This window comes from Uranotaenia lowii, chromosome 3 (genome assembly GCF_029784155.1).
Source record: "Uranotaenia lowii strain MFRU-FL chromosome 3, ASM2978415v1, whole genome shotgun sequence".
Lineage (NCBI taxonomy): Eukaryota > Metazoa > Arthropoda > Insecta > Diptera > Culicidae > Uranotaenia > Uranotaenia lowii.
Window position 1 is genome coordinate 10267907 of NC_073693.1, and position 24745 is coordinate 10292651.

Sequence of the window (24745 nt, forward strand, 5' to 3'; positions counted from 1 at the left end):
GAATGACATCGGTGGACGACTTTATAACGCGGAGAGCGTATCCAAATACATGGGACTGTTGCATAAATTTTTAATCGCCACCGCCGAAATGATTAAATCATAAAAACAAAACCGACCGACGTCAAACATGGTTCACATAGGATTCACGAGGCAATTAGGAATGGAAAATGAGATTCCGCTTTGTTCTAGGATCGCTTAGTTGAAAATTTTGGATACGATCATCACGAATGTCGTTATAACAAGTGTAGAGTTTAAACTTTTTATTTGTTCAGCTGTAACAGGGAAATAAAAATTCAATAAACGAGTGGAAGTTGAGATTAAGAATCTTCGCACCTGCTCAAATAAATCTTTGAAACAGTTTTCCCAGATTATCATAATTTTTTTTTTGAAATATTTTTGCATATGCTGCATCGTTGAGGCGTACAATTCCAAGGTATAGCCGGCTAGCATTTCACTAATGCTAAAAATCGCCAACCTTCATCATCCTATGTGTGCCAGCTTATGTCACGACCGGGATTCGATCTCATGAACGTTGGCTTAGAAGACAAGGATGCTATCCTCTAGGCCACGATCTGCTGGCGTTAAGAGCTTCCAGAGGGGCTGTGAATGCAACTTTGAAATTATGGGGGCGTTGGAAAGGCTCAGAGGGGGGGGGGGGGGGGGGAGGGGGCGATGAGGTCATTTTAAAATTCACATTTTCATAACTAAAAAAATTGTGATATTTTGAAAGTTAAAGGAGACTTGATTAAAAATACATGATCCTTTGATCAGGGTGCCCTAAACTTTGGCAAAAATCATGCAATTAATTCTATTAACTTCAAGTTTATAGGTGTCATACAAAAATAATTCTTAAAGTTTTCTACTACCCTATTTTCATTGCATACTTAGAGGTTCAATTTTCTAATTTTTAAAATAAAGCACTTTTTGAAATCTTTTTCAGGAAATAATTGAAAATTGGATAAATATTAGTCATTGGATAAATGTTAATAATTGCATGCTAAGCAACATCCATTCAGAAAAAAAATATTTTTTTTTCGGACTCGAGGGATCGAGTGAATCCATAATATACATTTTGGAAAACCTTTTCTTGTAAAAAAAATGAGAGTTTACTATTGCTTTAAAAATATGGCATTAAAAAGTAATTCTACACTAACGATTGACTTATAGGAATAAATATTTTTATAATATTTATTATCGTGTGGGAAACATTTTAAAATGATAAATAAGATTTTCAAGTCACATTTTGTTGTGTTTTTCAAAAAAAGTTCAATAACTCAAAAAAAAATTTTTTTTTAGATAACAGGTTTATTGTTTTGTTCTAATTGGCAAATTTAACTTAAGCATTTGACCCACGTACGACATTCCAGTTTCGAGATATAGTTGAGGAATCAGCGCAGCGAACATGAAATCGTATCAGAAATGATAAATTAAGTCGTTTAAAATGGTGTTGCGAATCGCAATTCCAACTGCATATCGAAAAGATCGTATAAAATGTAGTCTGAAGTCAGTTAAAATCGGATATGATAGAAAGTCCACCATTTTTGTATTTTTTTTAATGATTTCGCTCCCGCGCGGGCTTCAAGTGACAAAATCATTGTCTTGTTCTCTCTGCAACCAGCAGTACATCCAAATGGCTAATAATCAGATGGGAATTGAGTGATTTTGGTCAATGAGAGAACTGTAAAATATGGTCACTGGCAACGATTTTAAGGCTATGAGAGCAAAATCTTGCGCTCTCTCGCATTCTTCCGATAGGTACGAATAAGGTATCGAATAGCGCCCAATTGGTGTAGTTTTCGTCGCTTCAGAAAGAAATGAAATTTATGTATGTATATTGCCTCCACTTTGGTAGGTAAATGCTGTTTGTTCAACGTTGAAACGATCATTCAATAATGTATATGGAACGCATAAGAATATAGCTACAAAAATGTTTGCTGGGAAGTATCCCCAGAGATCAAGTATCCTCATTCTCCACTATATTGATTTGGTTTTGTTTTTGTATTTTAGGTTTTATTAAAAATCAATAATTTGTCCTTGAAAATCTTTAAAATGTATTTTCATAGAAAATTTGTTGAACAAAAAGGCTTTATAGATTAGCTCATAAAATTTTGGAAGGACATAATTCTGTCAGACTTCAACTTCTAAAAGCTATTCGATCATAACCAAAATATTCAGAATTAATGTTACTTTGTTGGAGTTTAAACCCGTGAATGTTGCCATCGAACAGGTTTAGTTTTAGTTTAGTTTTATTGATTAGATCCTAGGCTTCAGCCCTTTATCTTATTCTATAACATAAATGACACTTAATAACTACAGTAATTGTTAATTTGTTAAAGAGCACTCACAATTCTACTTCTGATTTGTTCTCTGGCTGGACATGCTTAGTTGAATAATATTGACGTTTGTGTTGTAAAATGCCATCATTCGGTACATTGGTTCGTTTCTGGCGTAATTCTGGATGCGATTAGCTAGTTGAAACGTCCTTACGCTTCGTAAACTACTGCGGCCTTCGTACGGAGATATACAAGATAATAAATACGGCGAGTAATATCTTCCACAGATTAAGTCCTTTAGAAACAGTGCGTCGATCGATTTTCTTCGGGTTTCCAGCGTGTCCAAACCTACCAGCATGCACAAGACTCGATACTCCGGCATTTCTGCTTGCCACCCAAGGTTTCTCAAAGCGTATTTAGAGAACTTCTTCTGAACTCTCTCTAGTCTGTTGTTGTGTATGTTGTAGTACGGTCGCCACACAATGCCGGCATATTCAATGACGGTCCTAACTCCTAACTAATCCAGTGTAGATAGAAACAATCGTGTAGGGATTATCCAGCTCGTGACAGATTCTACTAACCATTCCGAACATAGAACGCGTCCAACTCCACTCCTAAGTCTTTTACTGAGCTTTGCCGAGCAATGATGAAATCGTTTTCTAAACGGTTTTCATAAGTGATATTGCTTATTTTCCGGGAAAATGTTATCACGTTGCATTTCGAGGAATTGATCTTTAGGCCGAATCTACTGCAACACTCTGTGAATCTGTGCAAGGCGTTTTGCAGAGTCACGCAATCCTTCGGGTGACGAATAGGCAAAAACATTTTCAAATCATCGGCATAAACCAGCGCGAACACATCAGTCAGCACTTCAGGAAATTCGTTCATAACAGCGATGAAAAGAAGGGGTCCCAAGGGACTCCCTTGTGGAACACCACTATTGACCGAGAAAGTACTAGATCTCACGTTCCCCAGTTTGACGTATTGCGTTCTTTCGATCAGGTACGAACGAATCCATTGGAGACAGGATCCGGTTATTCCATTCTTGCATAATACCGACAGTAGAGCGTTTATATTGATTACATGAAAGGCTTTGGACATGTCAGTGTATATTGCGTCAACTAGAAACCCTTGCATCATCCACTGCGAGTTTGTCGACACAAACTCTGTTAGGTTCGTTACGGTTGAGCGTTTCTTGAGAAAACCATGTTGAACATCCGAAGTCTTCGTTTCAATCCACGAGTAAATCTTATCGTATACAATACTCTCGAAAAGTTTGGGTATTGCAGAGAGAATTGCAACACCACGATAGTTTTCTACGGTGAGCCTGGAACCGTTCTTGTGAATCGGTATTTTAATTCAGAGTAAAATTTAATTTTTAGGTTTCATCAATAAAAGTTTCGTAATTATTTTATCAAGAGTTAATACTGTGATACTTTTTATTCTTTTCTATAAATGCTTATTAACAGTACCTTGTTATTTTGTTTACAGTAATGGCAAATTTTATTGTTCATAAATAATGTTTATTTAAATTAGGAAGGGCGATTCGGCTTTCAGATAAACTGGTAGTTTCATGTCTAAGAGTTGGTTCTGGAAATATTTCATTCTACTTTATTGAGTTCTGGGTTTAAGCCATATAATTTTCAACACGTTGTTTCATGAAGTAACAAATTTGCAACAATTTATTCATGAAAAATTGTGAAATGATGTTTTTTTTGTGATGTACACACTATTTTAAACTGTAAACTGTGAGGTTGTCGCCGCTGACCGTGGCCAAGGGGATAGCGTTCAAGTCTTCTAAGCCAGAGGTCATGAAATCAAGTCTCGCTCACGGCATACATAGTACTATTTCTGTGGGTTGGTGGTGTTAGCACAAGTAAGATGCTAGCCATCATATCCTTAAAAGATGTACGTTTTAGTTTGAGTAGTAGAATTGATCTCTTCAAGGAAAAATGAAGTTTTACTGAGATTCTAGGTTTGTTCGTTTTTTTTAAGATGAATGTTTTGGAAAAAGCTTTTGATTAATTTTGAGTCTTACTTCAATGAAATGCCAAGAAAATCGTTTGGGAACGAACCCAATCAGCATTGAAATTTGCTCAGGGTGGGAGGCTACGTTGAGCTCGAAAATTTGGCAAAAGGGACGGAGAATTAAAAAAGTTTGAACACCACTGATCTAGAATGATCAGATTTAAGCCGCAGCCCGTGGCGTAGAGGATAGCCTTCAAATCTTCTAAGCCAGCGGGCATAAAATCGAATCCCGGTAACGGCATACATAGTACACTTTCTGTGGGTTGGTGGTTTTAGCATTTGTAAGATGCTAGCCATCATATCCTCTAAAGATGTACGCTTAGAGTTAAGAAAAAGGAATCTCTTCGAGGAAACAATAAGTTTTATTGAAATTTTATATGTATCTATATTTATATCAATAATTCCATAATAACAAAAAAACTAACCAGAAATTAGGTTTTTTAAAGTGTCTAAAGTAAGGTTGTCAGATTTTTTCCGCACGTAACCGGGTAGGGCAATCCGGGTTTTATTTTAATATAAAAACATGTCAAAATACGAACATTGGATTTTTTAAAATTTTATACCATGATAAGTACACTGCGATTCGTTAAATTATTCAAAAATGCAAATATTACTGTTTTAGTAAAATAACCATAACTTCTTCAATTTTTAACCGATTTTAACGAATAACCACTTGTAATCTTTGTTTTAAATTGACATTTACAGTCCATAGAAAATCATATTTTTAAAATGTTACCATCGAGTCTAAAACTGTCAATTAAACCAAATTTTCTATAAAAATCCATTTTTTATATTTTTTCTAGCACAACTTCACTAATATTAACAATACTGATGATCATACGCAACTCAAAAACTGTTCTACTGAGATTTTTTCGAATTTCATTTTCGGATTCAGCGTCTGATTTAACATTTAAAATTTGCGTCAGTCGATGAAGTTCACGATTTTATTAATTTTTAAACTAGTGTTATTAGGCAAAAAAAAAATCGAAACTTTGTGCACAACCCTAATCAATTCCGTTCGAGCTGCAATTTTGCACATTTTTTTGGGCCAATCTATAAAATGTATATGGTCGGTTTTCGAAATTTCACATGACCCATTTGGCTGCCACCCTAATGTACATATGTATATAGAAAGCTAACTAAGATACAACTAGCCAAGGATAATTCTTGAATTGCGAAGGAATATATTTAAGAAATTGATTTGACAATTAAATTAAACGAAATAACTATTTCTTGAAAAAGCCATAGTTCAATGTCGAAACGTCTGATGTAAGAATACATTGTTTTTTTTTGGATTTTGAGGCTTTTGGGGATAACTATGAAAAACTGTTTTGAGAAACAAAAACCTGGAAGTAGTTAACTTGAATATTTGTTACCTTGAAAGCTGAATGGAAATGTTCTTCAGAAAATAAAATGGAAGCAAAACTGATTCTCTAACGTAGAGTTACCTTTTTTCATTTCTCTAATGTTATTGGTACGACCTTAATTTATTACTTTCAATGTGATTATCTTTATTAGCAAAACACTTAAATCCTTTTTGAAGATATTGAATAGTATTTGTAGAAACATAACAGAATAACGATGCCTACAGGTATTTTCTCATCGAAGCGTCTAAATCAATAAATGCAAAAGACCGTAAATCTAAGAATTCTAAATCAACTGTCAGTCAAATGAAGCACCATGCCTCTCTATTTGATGGCATTTTGACAGTTTCATAACAAGAATCCTCAATATTCCTTGTCAGCCGTTAGAGGCTTAGACTACTCGAGTTCAATTTGAAAATATCACTCAATTCACACGTCTACCTTTATGTTCCACGAATGCCGAGGGAGGAGGAATATAATTTCTTGGAAGTCGATAAAATATGATTCAAAAACACGAAATCTTAGGAAGTTTCAGTCGTCGCGTCTTTGGTCGTCTTCATTCCTCAACTCGTGCGTTATATCCAAAGCAACTCGAGTCTCGATTCGAAGGGAGAAGGCCAAGGGACCTTGAAAACATATTGCCATCAAATGGCAGACCCTCGCTCGCTCGTTCGTTCGCTCGGTGTCAGGATCGGCATTAGGCAGACAGAACCAGCATAGAATTCATTCTCGAGTCGGCTGTTTCTGCCTGCAGTTAATCCACGAAATCCAATTCGAACGTCGCTCATCAAACAGAAAAAATCGACCCCGCATCACTTCGTCTGTTATTCTGTCAGATGTGTTGTTTTTTCTTTGTTTCTTTGCTCCATCTTCAGTCTTTCGTTGATTACAACCTTAAACCAACTAACGAACGAACAACAGAACCAAAGGAAAACAAATGCCATCGTCAATACGCAAAGAAAAACGCACACACACAGACACGCACGCATGTTCGTATGGTTTTAAACCAAGGGAAGCGCCACAGCAAGAGTTGATTCCATAAGGACGTAAGTTGGGAATTTGTCTTTTCTTAAAGGGAAAGTGTCGAATCACTATCAGGGAAAAAAGCTAAAGCTGTTAGATAACAGCATTGTAAAGAACAAATGGTTACGCCCTACCCATAAGTAATCTATCAGAAAACGGAAAACCCATTTTGATTGGTTGTTTTACCACTACATCTTAAACGGGGACAAACGACGGAGAAGATTCTACTGGCAGCGCGAAGCAAAACAGAGGGAAAAATACAGCATGTAAATTGTTGAGACCAAAAAAAGCGACAACAGCTCCAAATGAGGGATAGCCCGTATTTTTTTTTATGGATAATCCATGGAAAGCCATTGAAGACTTCTTATTTGGTTCAGGGGGAATACTAATGGTGGAGAAAGTAGGTTCTGTTATCTACACTCGTCAAGATGTAATCGTTGTTTTTCTCTTTTTCCTAGAGAGATGCTGTGAGGTTGTTTTGACATTTTTTGACAGTTCTAGCGATTATACAAGACGATTTTTTCTCGTCAACATTGGTTTCGATTGAAAGGTTTGGATTCTTACCGGAAAATACATCCCCTGGGGATGTAAAAAGTATGCTCCTGAGCCCCACAGCTTGAAGCCTTTCTATAATCCTTGGCCGAAGAGAAAAACTGGAACTTTGGGTTAGAAACTTTTCCGGATTTGTCCGGATCACAGACCCAGATTTTGGCTTTTATCACTTGAGATTCTTACACACTGGTTCACTGAATATTATTTTAATCACTTCTGGTGCTGTCTACACTTGGGACAGACTTCTGCTGCAGCCTTAATATTTTCTTCGGTTATTTTGCTATTGAGAAGACATGATATTTAGGGATAGGGATAACTTTGGGTGGAAGCGACTTCCGGTGGTGTAACACTGGTTTTCCCACACTCGATTTTTCCTGATCCCGACGGTAGACACGCGAAAACACTCCTGGAGCACGGGATCCACTGATTGGAAGTATACTACTATCTCTTTCACTGAATTGGGGAACTTTGCCAAGCGTGGCCGCTTCTGCCGTAGTCGATTCGGTGAATAAACTCACCAGACCAGCTCTGGCACCAGATTTGCCTTTCTCAGGGTGAAGATTTCCGCAGCTTCCCGAGTTTTTTTCGCTTTTTCCTACGGACCGGATTGCCTCTTCCTTGGAGTGCTTGGGATGGTACGACTCGGTCAAGGATCTCAGCTATCCACAAAAACAGTAACTCAGCAGTTTGACAGCTCGGAAATGGTTCCTAGCGCGCACGCTTCTCTTTTCGATCCGTATGCGACCCCGGGATCCAAATCTGGTCACTCACCACAGCTGAGCCACCGAAGAGTTACCTTCTACCGAGGGCGCTCACAGACAAAACGGACACGCGCTCTTCGGACTTTCCTGAATCCCATTCAAACAACCGGGGCCCGGAACTCAAAACGGTTCTTCTTGCTGTAAGTATCCTTTTGATCCCTGCTGCTGTTGTAGACACACAAAATCACATCCCAAAGATCCAACACACAAACACTAACAAACACCAAAAACCTTTCATCAAACTAATGCGATTCCCTTTTCAGCCTCAACCCCTTGAATACCCTTCATCCTATTGTACTATGTCTGCCACACCAATGAAAAACGCAACGAATTCTATTGTTTCAACCGAGTCTCATCATCCGTACCAATCCAGCATCCGAAAAAACCCTCACGGTCCTTGATTTACATAAACATACGTTACACCACCTTCCCTATTTTTCCCGTTGTACACACGAAGGACACTCACACTTTTTCATCTGACCATAGGGGAGCCAACAGCAAGAATACAAACTATCTCAATACACAAAACGGAAGGAAAACTCCTGCACAGCTTCCGGAAGCACTACACCAAAAATCGCCACCCGTCTCAATAATACAGAGTATTAAAACCACAAGAGAAGAAGTGATTTCCACAAAATAACCTTTAAAAACGGTACCGCGTGTCGAAAATACTAGTATACCAGACTCTGGTACTCAGCAATGCTGCATCCCCAACGATAAGCTTATCGCAATCACCCCGAATAAACCCGAATCGCGTTGCTGACCTCTGACCGCGGCGTACGGCACCGAACAAAATCCCGTCGCACAATCCAGGATTATTCAATCCTCTAAGCAAACAAACTAGCACGCTGCCAACCAGATCAGATTCAGATTAGACTTTTTATGACTTGCTGCAAGAATATGGGAAACAACCGCGACGGTCAACGACGGGCTTAGAGCTTCAATCACTTCACAAAACTTCTTCACGGAAGAACCGACACGAGCTAACTGACTGGCTGCCTTGAAAAGAGGATGATGCGCTCCATCCACACGAACAACAACCGAACCGGGCCCGACCGAAACCTCACTCAACCGGGTGACTGACGACGACGGTGAGTTACCCGATAGCCGATCTCTCACTCTCCCGGTACGCATGCGAACCACGGTGGAAAGACAAGCGGGTAACAAAAACAGAGAGGTGGGTGACTTCGTTTGCTTTCGGACAGGAGAGTGAGCGCTTTTCAATGATGGCTGCCGCAGCAGCGCCGTTTGGCATTTGGCAAAACAGAGGCGTTCGATGGATTATCGGTTAGGAAGGGGCAAAGCCAATGTGACAGTTGCTGACAGTGACAGTACACGATAATCGTAAAGATAATTGTTTGTGGGGATGGCGAAACGCATTTCGAAAAAAAAAGATCGTTCAACTCAATGAATTTCCAAATAGGTAAATCCAAGTAAGGAAGATAGAAATCCGTTTTACCATTATCTGCATCATTGGTTTTTACTTTTCGACAAAAACAAACAGCTTTATTATAACACTTTTAACAATTTATGAGCTCAACATAGAAGCAACATTGTACGATTCATGTATGCGAGTGATGAATAATTTAAATTCAAGATGGTGGTTGATGTGCTTTGTTTCAAAGAAGTTTTACGCTTATTGTCAACCTTAAACAAGGTTTTCATTTGCAAAAAGTAATTATTTCTGCTGGATTCAAACAATGCAAAAAGTTTGAAAAATGGCTTGTGTTAATAAATATTCTTCGATTCTATGGGAAATGCCCAAATGCAATGAGGTAGCAAAAAGTATTATCTCTCGCGTGAGCTTTCATTACGTCGTATGAAACAAAATGTGAACAAACAGTTTTATTACGAAAAAAAAATACCAAAACTGACATAAACTAGTCGTAACTTCTTTCCATTTAGAATATTTGTATCCTGGACAACATATTCTATACGTGAAATATAAATTTTTAAATTGTGTTGATAACTTAAGCAGCAGTTTTGTGTGAATTCTTAAGATGTTTCATACGACGTAATGAAAGTTCGCGGAAAATTTGGTGTTTTGTTTGGAGTCTTTCGTTTAAAAATTACTATTTTAAAAATAAATTCATACAAAAAAAAAACGTTTAAAAACAACTTATAAAGTAGGATGATTGGTGTTATTTCCCGTCCTTCGTTTTATTTATTTTGAAAGCCGTTTATTGGACTAATTGATAGTTGAATGATAAATATTATCAAAACATTTCATGAAACTCAAGAGAAAAATGTGTGAAGTGATTGGTTAATCATGAGAAAAGAAGTTTTTTCAAAACCAGAAACAACTTTGTTGAATTTATACTCATTTATGGGTAAAAAATACCCATTTGCATGATATTTTTAGCTTTATTTCACTATAACTCTAAAAACAATGCCTAGAAAATCTTTCATTGTATTTTTAGAACCCAAAACTAGATCTTGAACATGAAAAGAGTATGGGGCAATGCGGGGCTTTTTTTGACAAGGCATTGAAGTTTTTGACTTTTGAAAAACATGTTTACTTACTCATTTTTATCATAGTAAGGTTGCCAGTATTTTTTCAGCACGTATCCGGGCCGGACAAACCGGGCAATTTTTATATAAAAACCTGGCAAATCCGGGCATTCAATTTTAAATTGACGACCATAAATCCGGGCAAATTTAGTCAAAACTCAGAAATTTCTCAACGAAAATCAAGAAAAAACATTTAAAAAAAAAAGTTTTTTTTTTTCATCAAAACTCATCGATAGATTTGGAACAATGAAATCCGGCCAACTGGGCCGGGCCGGACTGTTCTTAAATTAAGTATTAAATATCCGAGCAAACCCGGATAAAACCGGGCGATCTGGCAACCTAATCATAGATCAATTCAGTGTGCAAAAATTTTGAACGGATAAAATAAAAGCTTTCATATAGTCTACTTTAATTTTTTTTTCATCATATAAATTTTTAAATTTTCAAAGTCTGATGTCTGCGGTGCGTTCAGTATCCAAGATCATGAGTTGAAAAACTGGGGATATCTTAGTCAAATATTAAGTTATTAATTAGTAGACATAAAAAAGCGATTTGATAAAGTTCAGTTTTTGAATTTTTGCCTCCCCCAACTCGTGCCAAATTTCAAATTTATATATTTTTACACCTCTCATAACTATTTTTAGTTGATTTCACTGCGACAAATATAAAAAAAAAATGAGAAGCGATTCATTGAGTCCTGAAATAGCGCAACGAGTTTTAGTTTTGTATAGAAATTTGTAGAGGATAACAATACTTTTCATTAAAAAATCACCTGAGATTTACTGAAAGTTATAAAAATTATATCTTTGAATTAAAATTTTTTCTTTGATTCTTGCAGTACATTTCATGTAAACATACTTAAAACCTAACTGTTATCCCAGAAAAGATATCCGATGTTATGCAAAAAAATCATAATATTTTTTTTATTATTTTAGCGATTTTAACTGCTCATTTTAAAGCTACCAGAAGCTACGTAGAATGAAAATAAAAAAACGCAAAAACCTGCTTAGTATAGCCAAATTATTTGTTGAGTTATTTAACCATGCCATGTGCAAATAATTTTTATTGAACTCAGATTTTTTATTTTGAAATGGCTTTAACTTTTTTCGGGAAGGCTTGGCTTCTTCCTATTTAGGCAAAAAATATAAAGCTTAAGAATAGGCAAAACCAACAATTAAAGTCATCGAGAAAACATATGGGAGCACACAGTCATTTTTTGCAGCGGTCTAGTGGTTACACAACTTAACTTTGGCAGTTTAAATCAACCCCCTGGCAACTTGACGTTTCCCATACAAAACGCGTGTGCCATTTTCATAAATTGCGATACATATAAAATTTTAGAATAACAAAACTTTCAAATTATAGCAGAACATTTCTCGGTTTATCGAAAACTGTTCCTTTACAATAAATAAATAGGTAGAATATTGAATGAGAATAATAATTTCGGTTGAAACTTTTTTTCATTCATTCGAATTATATGATTCACACCACATTTGATGATGTGCCCTTTCCATACGCGTGGCTTGAAAAGTATGTAAACAAGCGATACACATGCGACATCTGCGAATTTTAATCAGACACACGAAACTCGCCAGAACTGTCAAGCTGCCAGGGGGTTAGTTTAAATAAACTCTCATGCTTAAGTTAATAAGTACAAAACTATTTTTGTGGAAGACATTTCTCTAAGAAGCTTTTTTTATAAACTTGTTTTCAGAAAATTCTCAGGACATATGTTACTAGTAGATCACTTTTTTTTTTTTTAATATGGCGTTCGTTTACCTACTTGGAATAAAATCATTTGAAAAATATCTTAAAAGTGAATCGCTATTTGCTTCAAGCTATTAGTGCTAAATTCTGGACAGTGGGCTGCAAAAGTGATACTTGAAAGTAACCCGCTTTGAAATAAGAGTGTCCATTTCCCGGTCATTCTCCCGTTCCCGGGAATCGGTGGCCCCGGGAAACAATCCCGGGAATTCTCATGATCCCGGGAAATATTCAAAAACATGTAAAATATATGCACTTCGATTCAAATTTCGAGTTTAAATTCGAAACGAGTATCTTGAATCGAATAGGATTCATAATTTCACCCCAGGTTTTTAACTATGTTTGAGGAAATATTCAGATTTTTACATTTTTTCATACTAAATTATTTGTTCGAGAAAAAACTGTAATTTACCGAAAAGTTTATGGAAAATCGCGCAACACGAAAACATTAAAGCGTATTTTCTCGAAAACACACTTTTATGCACTCAAACCCCTTTAGCTCTAAGGGCACATTTGTCGTATTTGTAGTTCATAAGTGGTACATATTTGTCATTTTGTCTGATTTAACATTCGTCGTCTTTGAAAATACAGTTATTTTTTATTTCATTTTGATGATTTCAAGCGTGAGTTTTCAAAAGGACGTATGTCGCAAAAGTAAACAAATTGAGTTACTGTTTGCACGGTATAGTAAATTTTATTTTCTTCTGTATGAATTAACTGTTTGTACAAAAAAATAATAATATGCCGTTAGCTAAAAAAATATACAAACGACCTATGTCATCTTTTCTCAGTGTTTTCGAAATTCTTCTTTACACCTCTTTTTGGTAAAACGACGCATCTGTCAAAACAAATAATATCGCACACACAGCAGATAGGATCGCAGCAAACCGTCGTATGGAAGAAAATAAATAGTAAAAAAGTGCCTGGCAGATACGTCGTGTTTACTTACATTGAATATTGCGCGTACAAATAGTTTAATTACACCTAAAACGTGATAAAATGGATTTCGATGGATGGAGGATCTCAGGAAATAGCATCTTGTCTGCTACAAGATTTGCAAAGCATGCCTTCAACTGTTGAACATGTCATATATTACAGTGATCGATGTATCGGACAAAATTTGAACAAAACAGTTGTAGGCATGTTTTGCTACTACGTTGACTTGCAGGCCTCCATTGGGAGAAAGCTTACTATTGAACACAAGTTGATGAAAACTGGGCACTCTCATATGGAGGTCGACACAGTTCATGCGGCAATTGAAAGGGCGAAACGAAAGACAACGGTTGACATAGAAATACCACCTGACTGGGCCATATTTATTTCTACGATTAGGCGCTCTGTACCATTCAAGGTAGTTGAACTGCAGCAAAAACACTTCCTTTCTTTCAAGCTTCTTTGTGACCGATACGCGTTTCCAAAAAAGACACCGAAAGGAGAAATGGTAAGGTTTAAAGACATCATGGTATTCAGATACAGCACTGACGCTCGAGGAACAATTTCTTACAAGTATGATCCGATGCAAGACTTTTTTGAAACTGTTCAAGTTTTGCAGCAAACGACTAATGTTGAAGACATAACATTGCATCCGCTGAACACTGAGCCACTGACTTTACCGGACGCCAAACTCAATGACCTTCGGGGTCTTCTTCCATATATATGCCAAAAGGATTATTATAAAACATTTCTGAAACAGTTGGTTCCTGCCAAAAGGGGACGTAAGGCCAAGTCCGGTAGAGAAGATGATTTCGAAGATGATATGGATGAAGAAGCAGCAGAAGAAGAAACGCCTTAAGGTTGACCTGTTTACTGATAATGTTTTAATTCCAGAGAACACCACTTCTTTTGTTTTAATGTTCCATATGTTTATTATAACGTATAAATAAACTGCTAAGCAAACACTTCATGATTTTTATGCAATTAAAACTGCTTTCCTTTAAAGGTAATTCATAAACTGCGCAGACTTTTAAATAGGCCTGCTCAAATTATACGCTTTAAATACAGTTGAAAGTCTACGGAAATTTGGAAAGAGGTCATAAATGATCAAAATTTAGTCTACGTGGTTTATGGATTATCACTGTTCATTTTCGCCACCAGCACATTTCGAAAACTTCCACATCGGTTCAGCTGAGGTCCACTTCGTTTAGATTGAGCAGAATACAAGCTTCCCGTGTTTGATATGGTTGCAGTGGTATGATGAGACTGCATGCAAACGGATGAGTTTCTTACGAATGTTTATACCATTATATTGATTCGAGCGTATTTGAAAGACTGCTGAGTAGTGTTTATTATGCTTTAACTGCTTTCTTGTTTTGTTCGATCACTACATCTACATTTTTGCGTGCCACTTGGTGAATTCCTAGAAAAATATAATATTTTTCTTGTCCTATTCTGTAAAATAGGTAAAAATTTACTTACTGCCAATGTTTTCCCCAAAAATTTAATTATTTTAAAACTGACGCATCTGCAATGATGTGAAAAAACCGACGTATCTGATTTGACGCATAATGAAAACAATTTGTCCAAGCGACGAATCATAAAGGGTGTATGTAAATATTAAACTGTCACAACGACGAATCATTATGGCGTATGTGAAAAAAAAACTCAACAATACGGTGTAAAATATTTTTTTTAACAAATTCACTAGGAAACAGCAAAAAATCCAGTATGCTCAAACCTATAATTAAAACATTATTGTTTTTCCTACAGCTGCCATGATAAAACTTGATTCTAGATCAAATAGCTTTAAATAGCTGATCGGTACTGTACCGGTCAGGAAATACCATCCATACTCTTAGTTTTTAATATGTGTCTAATTTATGTTCACTTGACACTGTAATTAATTTGCTCGAAAACACCACTATTTGTATATGTACCCTAGGATAAGCATAACTCTCTCTTAACATAAAAGCTTTCTTCGAGAGAGTATGAAACCGCTCATAGAATAGAAAGTAAAGTTGAATTGAACGCACGGGTTTTAATTCGTTCCCAATAAATTGGCAATAAAGTCCAACTAAGCGACTTTCCTATTACAAATTCATCCGAAATCAGGCGAGTTAAGTGTTGGCTAAGAAAGCGCAATCGAATCGCGCAGTGGCACTCCGTACAACAAACACCGAAAGTGTAAACTAAATCTCCCCCCGAGCGGGCGATCAGCTGTTGTGCAGAAGAATTGACGACTTACCTGGAGTTTCTGCTGCTGGTGGATGCCGTCGCCTTAGAGACGGGAAGAAAACCCTCGAATTCCGAACCCCCCCATCGGCCGAGTCCGAACATTTGGTCCTTCGAAGCCGGATTCGAGGACAGGAAGCTCATCTGGACCAGCAGAGGAATCAGCATTCGCCATCTTCCGAACGCCATCGCAGTTGTGGTTTGTAGAAATCCTCACACTCAAGGTAGGCCAACTTGTGATTTTCACACCGCGGACAAACTATTACGGCCTAATAATACACTTGGCCAGCGAAAATTGCACCGATTTTTCTATTTCAATCTGTTTGATACGGCACTTGCAATTAGATTCGGTGATTTGTGGAATCAAAACAAACGACAAGATTACACTGGTCGACAAAATTTCGCAGTTTTACACTGTCACGCAAAAGTTTTGCAACAAGGAAAAATCAGATAACTTTTTTAACGAAATTGCATTTTGTGGTTAAAAGTTGGTTCAAAGCGGAAGTGCAAGTGCATTTAGGGTGGTGCACTCTACAGTGTCGTTCAAAAATACATCGACACTTGAAAAATTAAAAGTTTTTGAACAAATTGGAATTCACTTCCAGTGGTCACTGAGACACTGAAACATTGCTGAGACGCGTTGGGGCAAGTTGCTAGACAACAGTATCGTACAAAAGTATAGCGACACTTTAAAAAATTGGAGTTTTGGAAAAAAATTCAAATCGCTTTCGGAGTTCATTTTGTGGCGATTTTAACATTTCTGGGTGGCGTTAATACAAGTTGCTGACTACAGTAACGCCCAAAAGGATAGCAACTCATACGAAATAAAAATAAATTGAAAATATTTATTTATAAAAAATCATCCGAAAGTCAATCATTGGTGGCATTTACGGTCGTTTGGTGCTTTTGAGTGTGATTTGAGTGGTGTTGAGTGATGGCTAGCAAGGCGGAGAAAAAACTAGCAGCGGACCTTCTGACGAGACGACGAGCGTGTGCCGAACGAGATGTGGTGGAGAAGTTCGTAGCGGATTTCACCTACGAACGAGATTGTTGCCAGGTTGCGGTACGTTTAGAGGCGCTCAACAAGTGCAACGAGTTGTTCATGAACGTGCAGAATGACATCGAAATGGGCGATAGCGAAGAACGGTTCGAGGCGCATCTGGAGTTCCGGGCGGATTTCGAGGATCGGTTTTGCAGAGCGAAAGGTTTTTTGCTGTCTAAACTGGAAAGCAGGGAGCATCTTCTGAGTTCGACGATCATGCACGCATCGACTTCTCATAGCATGTCTTCCAGTTTCCATCATCGGCTGCCAAAAATCGATCTACCGAAGTTTAGCGGGGATGAATCGCGATGGATATCATTTCGCGACAATTTCATTTCGATGATCCACTGCAACGAAGACATACCAATCGTCAACAAGCTGCAGTATCTGTTGCAGTCACTGGAAGGAGAGGCCAGAAAACCGTTCGAGTCTGTGGATATCCAAGCCGATAACTATGCGTCGACGTGGGACGCATTGAAAAAGCGCTACGACAACAAGCGATTCCTCAGAAAGGAGCTGTTCCGAGGCCTGTACAACCTTCCACCGATACAGCATGAGTCCGCACAAGACCTCAACACACTGGTTGATGATTTCCAGCGACACGTCAAGGCACTGGGGAAGTTAGGTGAACCGATAGATCATTGGGATACTCCGCTCATCTTCATCCTGACGAATAAATTGGATTCGGCGACGATTCGTGCGTGGGAGCAAGATACTCGACAGAAGGATGAGGTGAAATACGACGAGCTCATCGAGTTCCTCATCCACCAGGTCCGGATGTTAAAATCCGTGGACAGCGATCTCCAGCATCGTTCCTCACTGCCCACCGTTTCCAAGGTGGCCGGTCAAATCCCGAAGAGACCAGTTCCCATCCGATCTGTTGTGAACACAGCTACGTCCGAAACTCAATCCAGTACTTCGTCATGCCACTGTTGTTTTAGGACACATCCGCTTTACCAATGTCCAGCATTTTCGAACCTGTCAAGCTCCCAACGGCGAGAGCTTGTGACACAGCACAGTCTTTGCTGGAATTGCTTTCGCGCAAACCACCGGGCAACATCCTGCAAATCCAAGTTTCTGTGCAGGATTTGTCAAGCAAAACACCACACCATGTTGCACGACCACCACATATCACATCTGGAGCAACTCTCTACTGAGGAACCACATCCCGTACAAGCGAATCCAGGCCCCAGTAAATTGCTTAGCCCCCCAACAGTAAATCTTTCCGTGCATTCAGATTCAACGGTTCTATTGGAGACAGTTACGCTGTTAGTTGTCGACCGATACGGTAGAAAGATTCCTGCTAGAGCTCTGCTAGATTCTGCAGCGATGTCCAACTTCATCACCAAGAAGCTGGCGAACGAACTCGCCACCCGCCAAAGCCCCGTGGACATCGCAGTTGCCGGAATTGGAGAGTCAGTGAAGCGCATCAAGCACAAGTTAGCTGCCAAGATCGTATCCAAGAACAGCGACTTCTCCACCACACTCGATTTTCTAGTTATGAGGAAGCCGACATCAAATCTGCCCACAATACCTATCGACACATCTACGTGGAACATTCCTGAAGTGCCTTTGGCGGATGTCCATTTCAATGTTCCAGCTACGATCGATATAATCATCGGTGGAGAGTGCTATCACGAGCTCCACACCGGCGTTCGCCAATCTCTTGGCAACGGATTCCCGTTCTTGGTGGACACACACTTTGGCTGGACAGTTTCCGGCAAGGTAACGACCGGCTCCACCACCGCACCACGAGCGTGCTACATCTCCGCCGTTGACCAGAACTTGGACTGTACTCTGGAACGTTTCTGGGAGCTGGACACCGTCGATGAAGGCCAAAACCTCTCAGCAGAAGAACGGAAGTGCGAAGAGATTTTTGCCAGCACCACCACTCGAAATCACGATGGAAGGTACGTCGTACGGCTGCCCCGGACTGATGATTCCCAGATCACCCTTGGAGACTCTCGCATGATCGCAATTCGCCGGTTCTACAGCTTAGAACGCCGCCTACAGCGAGATGACTCCACCAAAATGGCCTACCACAAATTCATCGAAGAATACGCACAACTTGAACACATGTTTAAGATAGATCCTGTCGTCGATAACAAACCACACTGCTATCTGCCACATCACCCGGTCTTCAAGGAAGCCAGCACAACCACCAAGGTACGCGTGGTATTCGACGCTTCTTGCAAGACCACATCCGGGTATTCGCTGAACGATATGCTGCTCGTCGGTCCGGTCGTCCAACAGGATCTGCTGTCCATCACCCTTCGATTCCGTACAAAGGCCATCGCTCTTGTGGCGGACATTGAAAAAATGTACCGTCAAGTTAATTTACATCCCGATGATCAGCCCTTTCATCGAATCCTTTGGAGGGAGAACCCTTCTGAACCGTTGGATACTTACGAACTCCGCACCGTTACTTACGGAACCGCTTCAGCTCCGTACCTGGCAACTCGTGTTTTGAAGCAGCTAGCCATTGATGAAGGAGATAGGTTCCCAGTCGCAGCCGAAGCCATCGATGACTACTACATGGATGATTTACTATCCGGTGCCAACGATCTAGAGTCCGCTATACAAAAACGCCGCCAGATGTCCGCGATGTGTCAGTCTGCCGGATTTCAGCTGAGAAAGTGGGCTTCTAACAACCGATCGGCTCTTGTAGACGTTCCATCTGCAGACCTTGCCATCGATCCACTGCATGACTTGAACGAAGATCAATCGGTATCGACTCTCGGCCTAGTTTGGGATACTCGAACTGATATGCTGCGGTTCAACATCAACCTTCCACTTCCTGCGTCGGTGCTGACCAAGAGGAAAGTAATCTCCTACATAGCGAGGATTTTCGATCCGCTGGGCCTCGTCGGGCCAGCTATAACACTGGCCAAGCTGTTCATGCAACAGTTGTGGCGACTTAGATCAGAAAAGGACGAACCGTACGATTGGGATCGGCCTCTGCCTTCGAAGCTGCAGGAGGAGTGGAAGCAGTTCCATGCAACGCTCTACATTTTAGCCGATATTCGAATTCCTCGGTTTGTCAACGGATATGCAGATTGTTCGATCCAGCTCCATTTCTTCTGTGACGCATCTGAAGCTGCATATGGATCTTGTTGCTTCGTTCGTTCCGAGTTTGCTGGCGAAATCAGAGTGCGGTTGTTGACCTCCAAATCCAAGGTTGCTCCTTTGGCCAAGAAACATTCGATTGCACGTTTGGAGCTATGCGCAGCTGTTCTATCCACAAAGTTGTTCCGGAAGGTACAAGGCGCGATTGGGTCATCAGAACACGTTTATTTCTGGTCTGACTCAACCACAGTCCTCCAATGGTTGAGGTCGCCACCGCATCGATGGAGAACCTTTGTTGCCAATCGCGTTACTGCTATCCAGACTGGCACTGAAGGTTTCAATTGGAGACACGTCCCGGGAGTGCAGAATCCAGCCGACGAACTTTCTCGTGGACTACAGCCCTCCGATCTTCTCAACCAAGCTCGATGGTGGAACGGTCCAGATTGGCTGTCGTCGTCATCGGAATATTGGCCACGATGTGTTTTGCCGGAGAATGATTCACCAGAGGTCGCTGAAGAAAGTCCTTCTGTCAGTTTAGCTGCCACCGTTTCCGAAAAAGAGGATTTTGCAGACCAGCTGTTCACTCGGTATTCAACGTTCAAGCGACTCAACCGGGTAACAGCCGCTTGTATCAAATACATCAAGGCACTCCAAGCTGCAGCTATAAGGAGGAAAAATCAACTAGTTACGCCGTTCCCTACACCCAATGAGTTAGCGATCGTCTACCTTTCAGCTGAAGATTTAGCCGAGGCAGATCGTGCGCTGCTCCGATTAGCCCAGTCACAGCTATACGCGGAAGAGCTCTCCGAGTTCCAAAACCCCAAACGTACAAGAAATCCGCTGTCGTCGCAGTTACGATACCTACGTCCTTTCCTCTGTGATGATGGTATTATTCGCGTTGGTGGTCGCCTAAGGAATGCAGACGTTGCGCAGAGTGTCAAACATCCAGCAGTTCTCTCGGCTAAGCATCCACTGGCAAGGCTTATTACGGAGCATTACCATCGAACGCTTTTGCATGCTGGACCGCAGCTGATGATTGCCACTATTCGCCAAAGATACTGGATTCATGGAGGAAGAAATTTAGCTCGCCAAACGTACCATGGCTGTATGAAATGCTTTCGGCAGAAGCCGACCCTCGTTGAGCAAAGCTCCGCAGATCTACCAAAATCCCGTGTGATCCAAGATCGTCCATTCGCTGTGTGTGGAGTCGACTATTTCGGGCCCATTTTTATCAAGTCACCGATTCGTCGTCATGGTCCAACAAAGGCATATGGTGCCATTTTCGTATGTTTCGTTACGAAGGCCGTTCACATTGAGTTGGTGTCGGATCTGTCAACGCCCGCCTTTCTATCAGCACTTCGTCGCTTCGTTGCCCGTCGCAGTCGCCCGAGGGAAATTCATTCGGACAACGGAACAGCTTTCAAAGGTGCATCGAACGCTCTTCACCGATTGTACGACATGCTGAAGAAAAACAGCGAAGACAGGGAGCAGATATTCAACTGGTGTGCAACGGAAAGAATCCAGTGGAAATTCATTCCCCCGCGAGCTCCGCATTTCGGTGGATTATGGGAAGCTGCAGTGAAGTCTGCCAAACACCATATTCTACGTGAGATAGGACACACGAACATGAGCTACGAGGACATGACCACACTGCTCGCTGAAGTGGAGATGTGCCTTAATTCACGTCCAATCACCCCGATCCCGACGGAAACCGATGATCTCGAGGTGTTAACTCCAGGACACTTCCTTGTGGGCACCAACTTGCAAGCCGTTGACGATGTGGATGTTACTGCAAAGCCCGACAACCATCTCGACCATTGGAAGCTCACCACAAAACGGATGCAGGGTATCTGGGCTCGTTGGTATCCCGAATATCTCGCCCAACTACAAACTCGCGCTAGGAAGGGGAGCAAATCGGCGGTTCCGGTGGAGGTTGGAAAAATCGTGGTAATCAAGGAAGACAACTTACCACCAGCCTTGTGGCCACTAGGTCGCATCACAAAACTTCATCCCGGCCGAGATGGAGTTGTTCGTGTTGTGGGACTGAAGACAGCCAAGCGTGATGACGTCGTCAGAGCGGTGAACCGGATAGCCATCTTACCCACCGCCAGCATCCAAGACGTTGACCCGACAACCACCGAAGATTAGCAGAAACTACAAAGACCGGTAGAGCACGCCGAACGTGCTCAACGCGCTAATGGAGCGCTATCAGGTGATTAGCGTTCCAAATTTATTCTTTAAACCGTTCGATCTACCGGGTCTTTGCTGCTTCCAGATCCGTATGTGTCCTGTAGAGCCTAGCCATTGTTCGTTTCAACGAGATCAATCTCCAAAGACCGGCAGAGCACGCCGAATGTGTCTCGATGCGCATTCCAAGCGCTAAAAGGTGATTAGCGTTCCAATATATCTACTTTACCGTTCGATCTACCGGATCTTTGCTGTTTACAGATCCCTAGATGCCCTGTTAAGCCTGCCATTTTTTCAACAAGATTGATCTTCAAAGACCGGTAGAGCACACCGAATGTAGCTCAACGCGCATTGTGAGCGCTAATAGGTGATTAGCGTTCCAATATTTCACTTTTTCTCGTTCGATCTACCTGGTCTTCGTTGATTTCAGATCCTATCTCAATCATTACTCCATTAATATTCCGTCACCATGTACCAAGCCGCAACGCAGAATCTTCAAAGACCGGTAGAGCACGCCGAACGTTGCTCAACGCGCTAAAGGAGCGCTAACAGGTGATTAGCGTTCCTATTACCTTAATCCAAATCGTTCGATCTACCGGGTCTTTTATCGATTCCAGACCGTCCACTGTCGTACATCGTCGCAATTCCTTCGTTCACCAGCATTATAGCCGATCGAGATCGCCCACATACATCCACATGGTAGCAGAATCTACAAAGATCGGTAGAGCACGCCGAACGTTGCTCAACGCGCTAATGGGGCGCTAACAGGTGATTAGCGTTCCTATAACCTTACCCTACGCCGTTCGGTCTACCGGGTTTTTTTTTTATGTTCACAGATTCTGCACCAGTGCCGAAGCAGAGTCCTCGATGTGCGACGTGTCAGCTGCGTTTCTTGGTCCAACCGTGTCTCCTGGTTCAGCCGGGTACCTTGGTCCAACTATGTCCCCTGATCCAACGGTGTCGCATGGTCCAACCGACTGAGGAGGCCGTAATCAAGTGGTCCGAAATGCGTTGAAACAGCAGTTTCAAGGTGGCCGGAATGATCGGTACTGTACCGGTCAGGAAATACCATCCATACTCTTAGTTTTTAATATGTGTCTAATTTATGTTCACTTGACACTGTAATTAATTTGCTCGAAAACACCACTATTTGTATATGTACCCTAGGATAAGCATAACTCTCTCTTAACATAAAAGCTTTCTTCGAGAGAGTATGAAACCGCTCATAGAATAGAAAGTAAAGTTGAATTGAACGCACGGGTTTTAATTCGTTCCCAATAAATTGGCAATAAAGTCCAACTAAGCGACTTTCCTATTACAAATTCATCCGAAATCAGGCGAGTTAAGTGTTGGCTAAGAAAGCGCAATCGAATCGCGCAGTGGCACTCCGTACAACAAACACCGAAAGTGTAAACTAAATCTCCCCCCGAGCGGGCGATCAGCTGTTGTGCAGAAGAATTGACGACTTACCTGGAGTTTCTGCTGCTGGTGGATGCCGTCGCCTTAGAGACGGGAAGAAAACCCTCGAATTCCGAACCCCCCCATCGGCCGAGTCCGAACAATAGCATTTATTTATATTAACATAATTTTGTCCCTCCTTTTTCTCAGATTTTGTCTGATGTTACATACGTCCTTTTGAAAACTCACGCTTGATTTAAATATTCTTTGTATTTTTTGTCATAGTTGAATATTATTTTTGTCATTCTTGTTAAATTTATATTTTTTATTATTATTGTCATTTTTGTAATTTCCATTACTTTAACCGTTTTTGTCAATTTTGTCTTTTTTCCATCTTGTCATTTTTGAAATACCTATGGGTTTAAAATAAATTATTTTTGATATTTTTCATCACATTTTAGTCATTTTTGTAATTTTATCATATTTTTTTTCATTCGCAATGGTTTTTGTAATTAAATTATTTTCAATGAAAACTCTTAATATTTTTTAAAGTTGTAAAAATCTTAGCTCTCAGGCTTGAAAGGTGACACCTGAGACATGAGACTTGAGACATAAGACTTGAGTCGTGAGACCTGAGATATGAAACCTAAATCCCGAGTCCATAGACAAGAGACATAAGGCCTGAAACATAAAACATGAGACCTGAAAATTTAGACTTGAGCCAGAGACACGACACTTGAGACCCTAGAAGTGAGCCGTGAGACGCTCACAACTCACTTCTCACGGCTCATTTTTTACTTCTCACGACTCATTTTTTACTTCTCACGCCTCTTTACTTACTTCTCACGGCTCACTATTCACGTCTCATGTCTCATAGTTTATGTCTAAGTTCTAATATTTCGTGTCTCTAGTCTCATGTCTTAATTCCCGATCCCAGGTCTCATATCTCAGGTTTCTGGTCTCAATTTTCAGGTCTCGTTTGCTTTCAGAGCAGGTCCCCCAGTTCGGTTTCCCGCTTTTAGCTCGAATTTTTTCTACACAGTTTTCGAGTTTGCACATTTTTTCAACGCGGGACGTATACCAGTGTAAAAGAAACCTTACTGCTTTCGCATTTTTTTCTCATTTTCGCTATTTTTGTCATTCTTGTGATTTGTAATTCTTGTGAATTCTACAAGCTTTTGTTTGGTTTGTTTTTGTCATTTTTTTCATTTTAGTTTTTTTAAATTTTTTATCATTTTTGACAATTCTTGGTTTTGATTTTTGTAATTTTGTCATATCTGTAATTTTGCCACTTTAATAATTTATGTCACTTTTTTTTCTGGGGAATGGTTCTTTCTGGCGATTGGAATTCTGGGGATTTTTCATTCTGGGCAATGGTTTTCGGGTAAATGGAGTACAACCGAATTTCGCTTTTGATATTTTTAGTATGTCATAATGTGTATGTATTCCTTTTGGCGCTGAAATCTTTTAGGATGGAAAAATCCATTGAGATTTTGGTGCTGTATTAATAATTTCTCTGCTTTTTCAAATCGTTTCAAAAGCGGGCAATGGCGCTATAACCATGGTCGATGACCTGAGATGAAGGTACAGGGATCCATAACTAAACTG

General features: G+C 40.2%; 2 protein-coding genes across 15 annotated transcripts in view; one reads left to right on the plus strand and one right to left on the minus strand.

Annotated features, from left to right (window-relative positions):
* Positions 1 to 24745, minus strand: part of LOC129757919 (sex determination protein fox-1-like) — a 680148-nt gene that overhangs the window by 421173 nt on the left and 234230 nt on the right. The window contains exons 1-2 of one of the 14 annotated variants that reach the window (XM_055755324.1): positions 8766 to 9000; positions 7253 to 7520 (exon numbers count right to left, since the gene is read on the minus strand). The exons of 11 other annotated variants lie outside the window; for them this stretch is intronic. In XM_055755324.1, coding sequence (XP_055611299.1) covers positions 7253 to 7264 — 12 coding nt within the window. In that variant the 5' untranslated portion in view covers positions 7265 to 7520; positions 8766 to 9000. Of the gene's footprint in view, positions 1 to 7252; positions 7521 to 8467; positions 8622 to 8642; positions 9001 to 24745 lie in introns of those variants that run through there. 2 more of the 14 variants (XM_055755322.1, XM_055755323.1) reach the window with 2 other exon arrangements.
* Positions 15920 to 23286, plus strand: LOC129757918 (uncharacterized). The gene is made up of 2 exons (XM_055755310.1): positions 15920 to 22507; positions 22576 to 23286. Exon 1 carries the CDS (start codon positions 16379 to 16381, stop codon positions 21698 to 21700), a length of 5322 nt encoding a protein of 1773 aa, XP_055611285.1. The 5' UTR covers positions 15920 to 16378; the 3' UTR covers positions 21701 to 22507; positions 22576 to 23286.

Coding starts and splice junctions, on each gene's coding strand:
- LOC129757918 (XM_055755310.1), top strand. CDS start 16,379: ATGGCTAGCAAGGCGGAGAAAAAACTAGCAGCGGACCTTCTGACGAGA.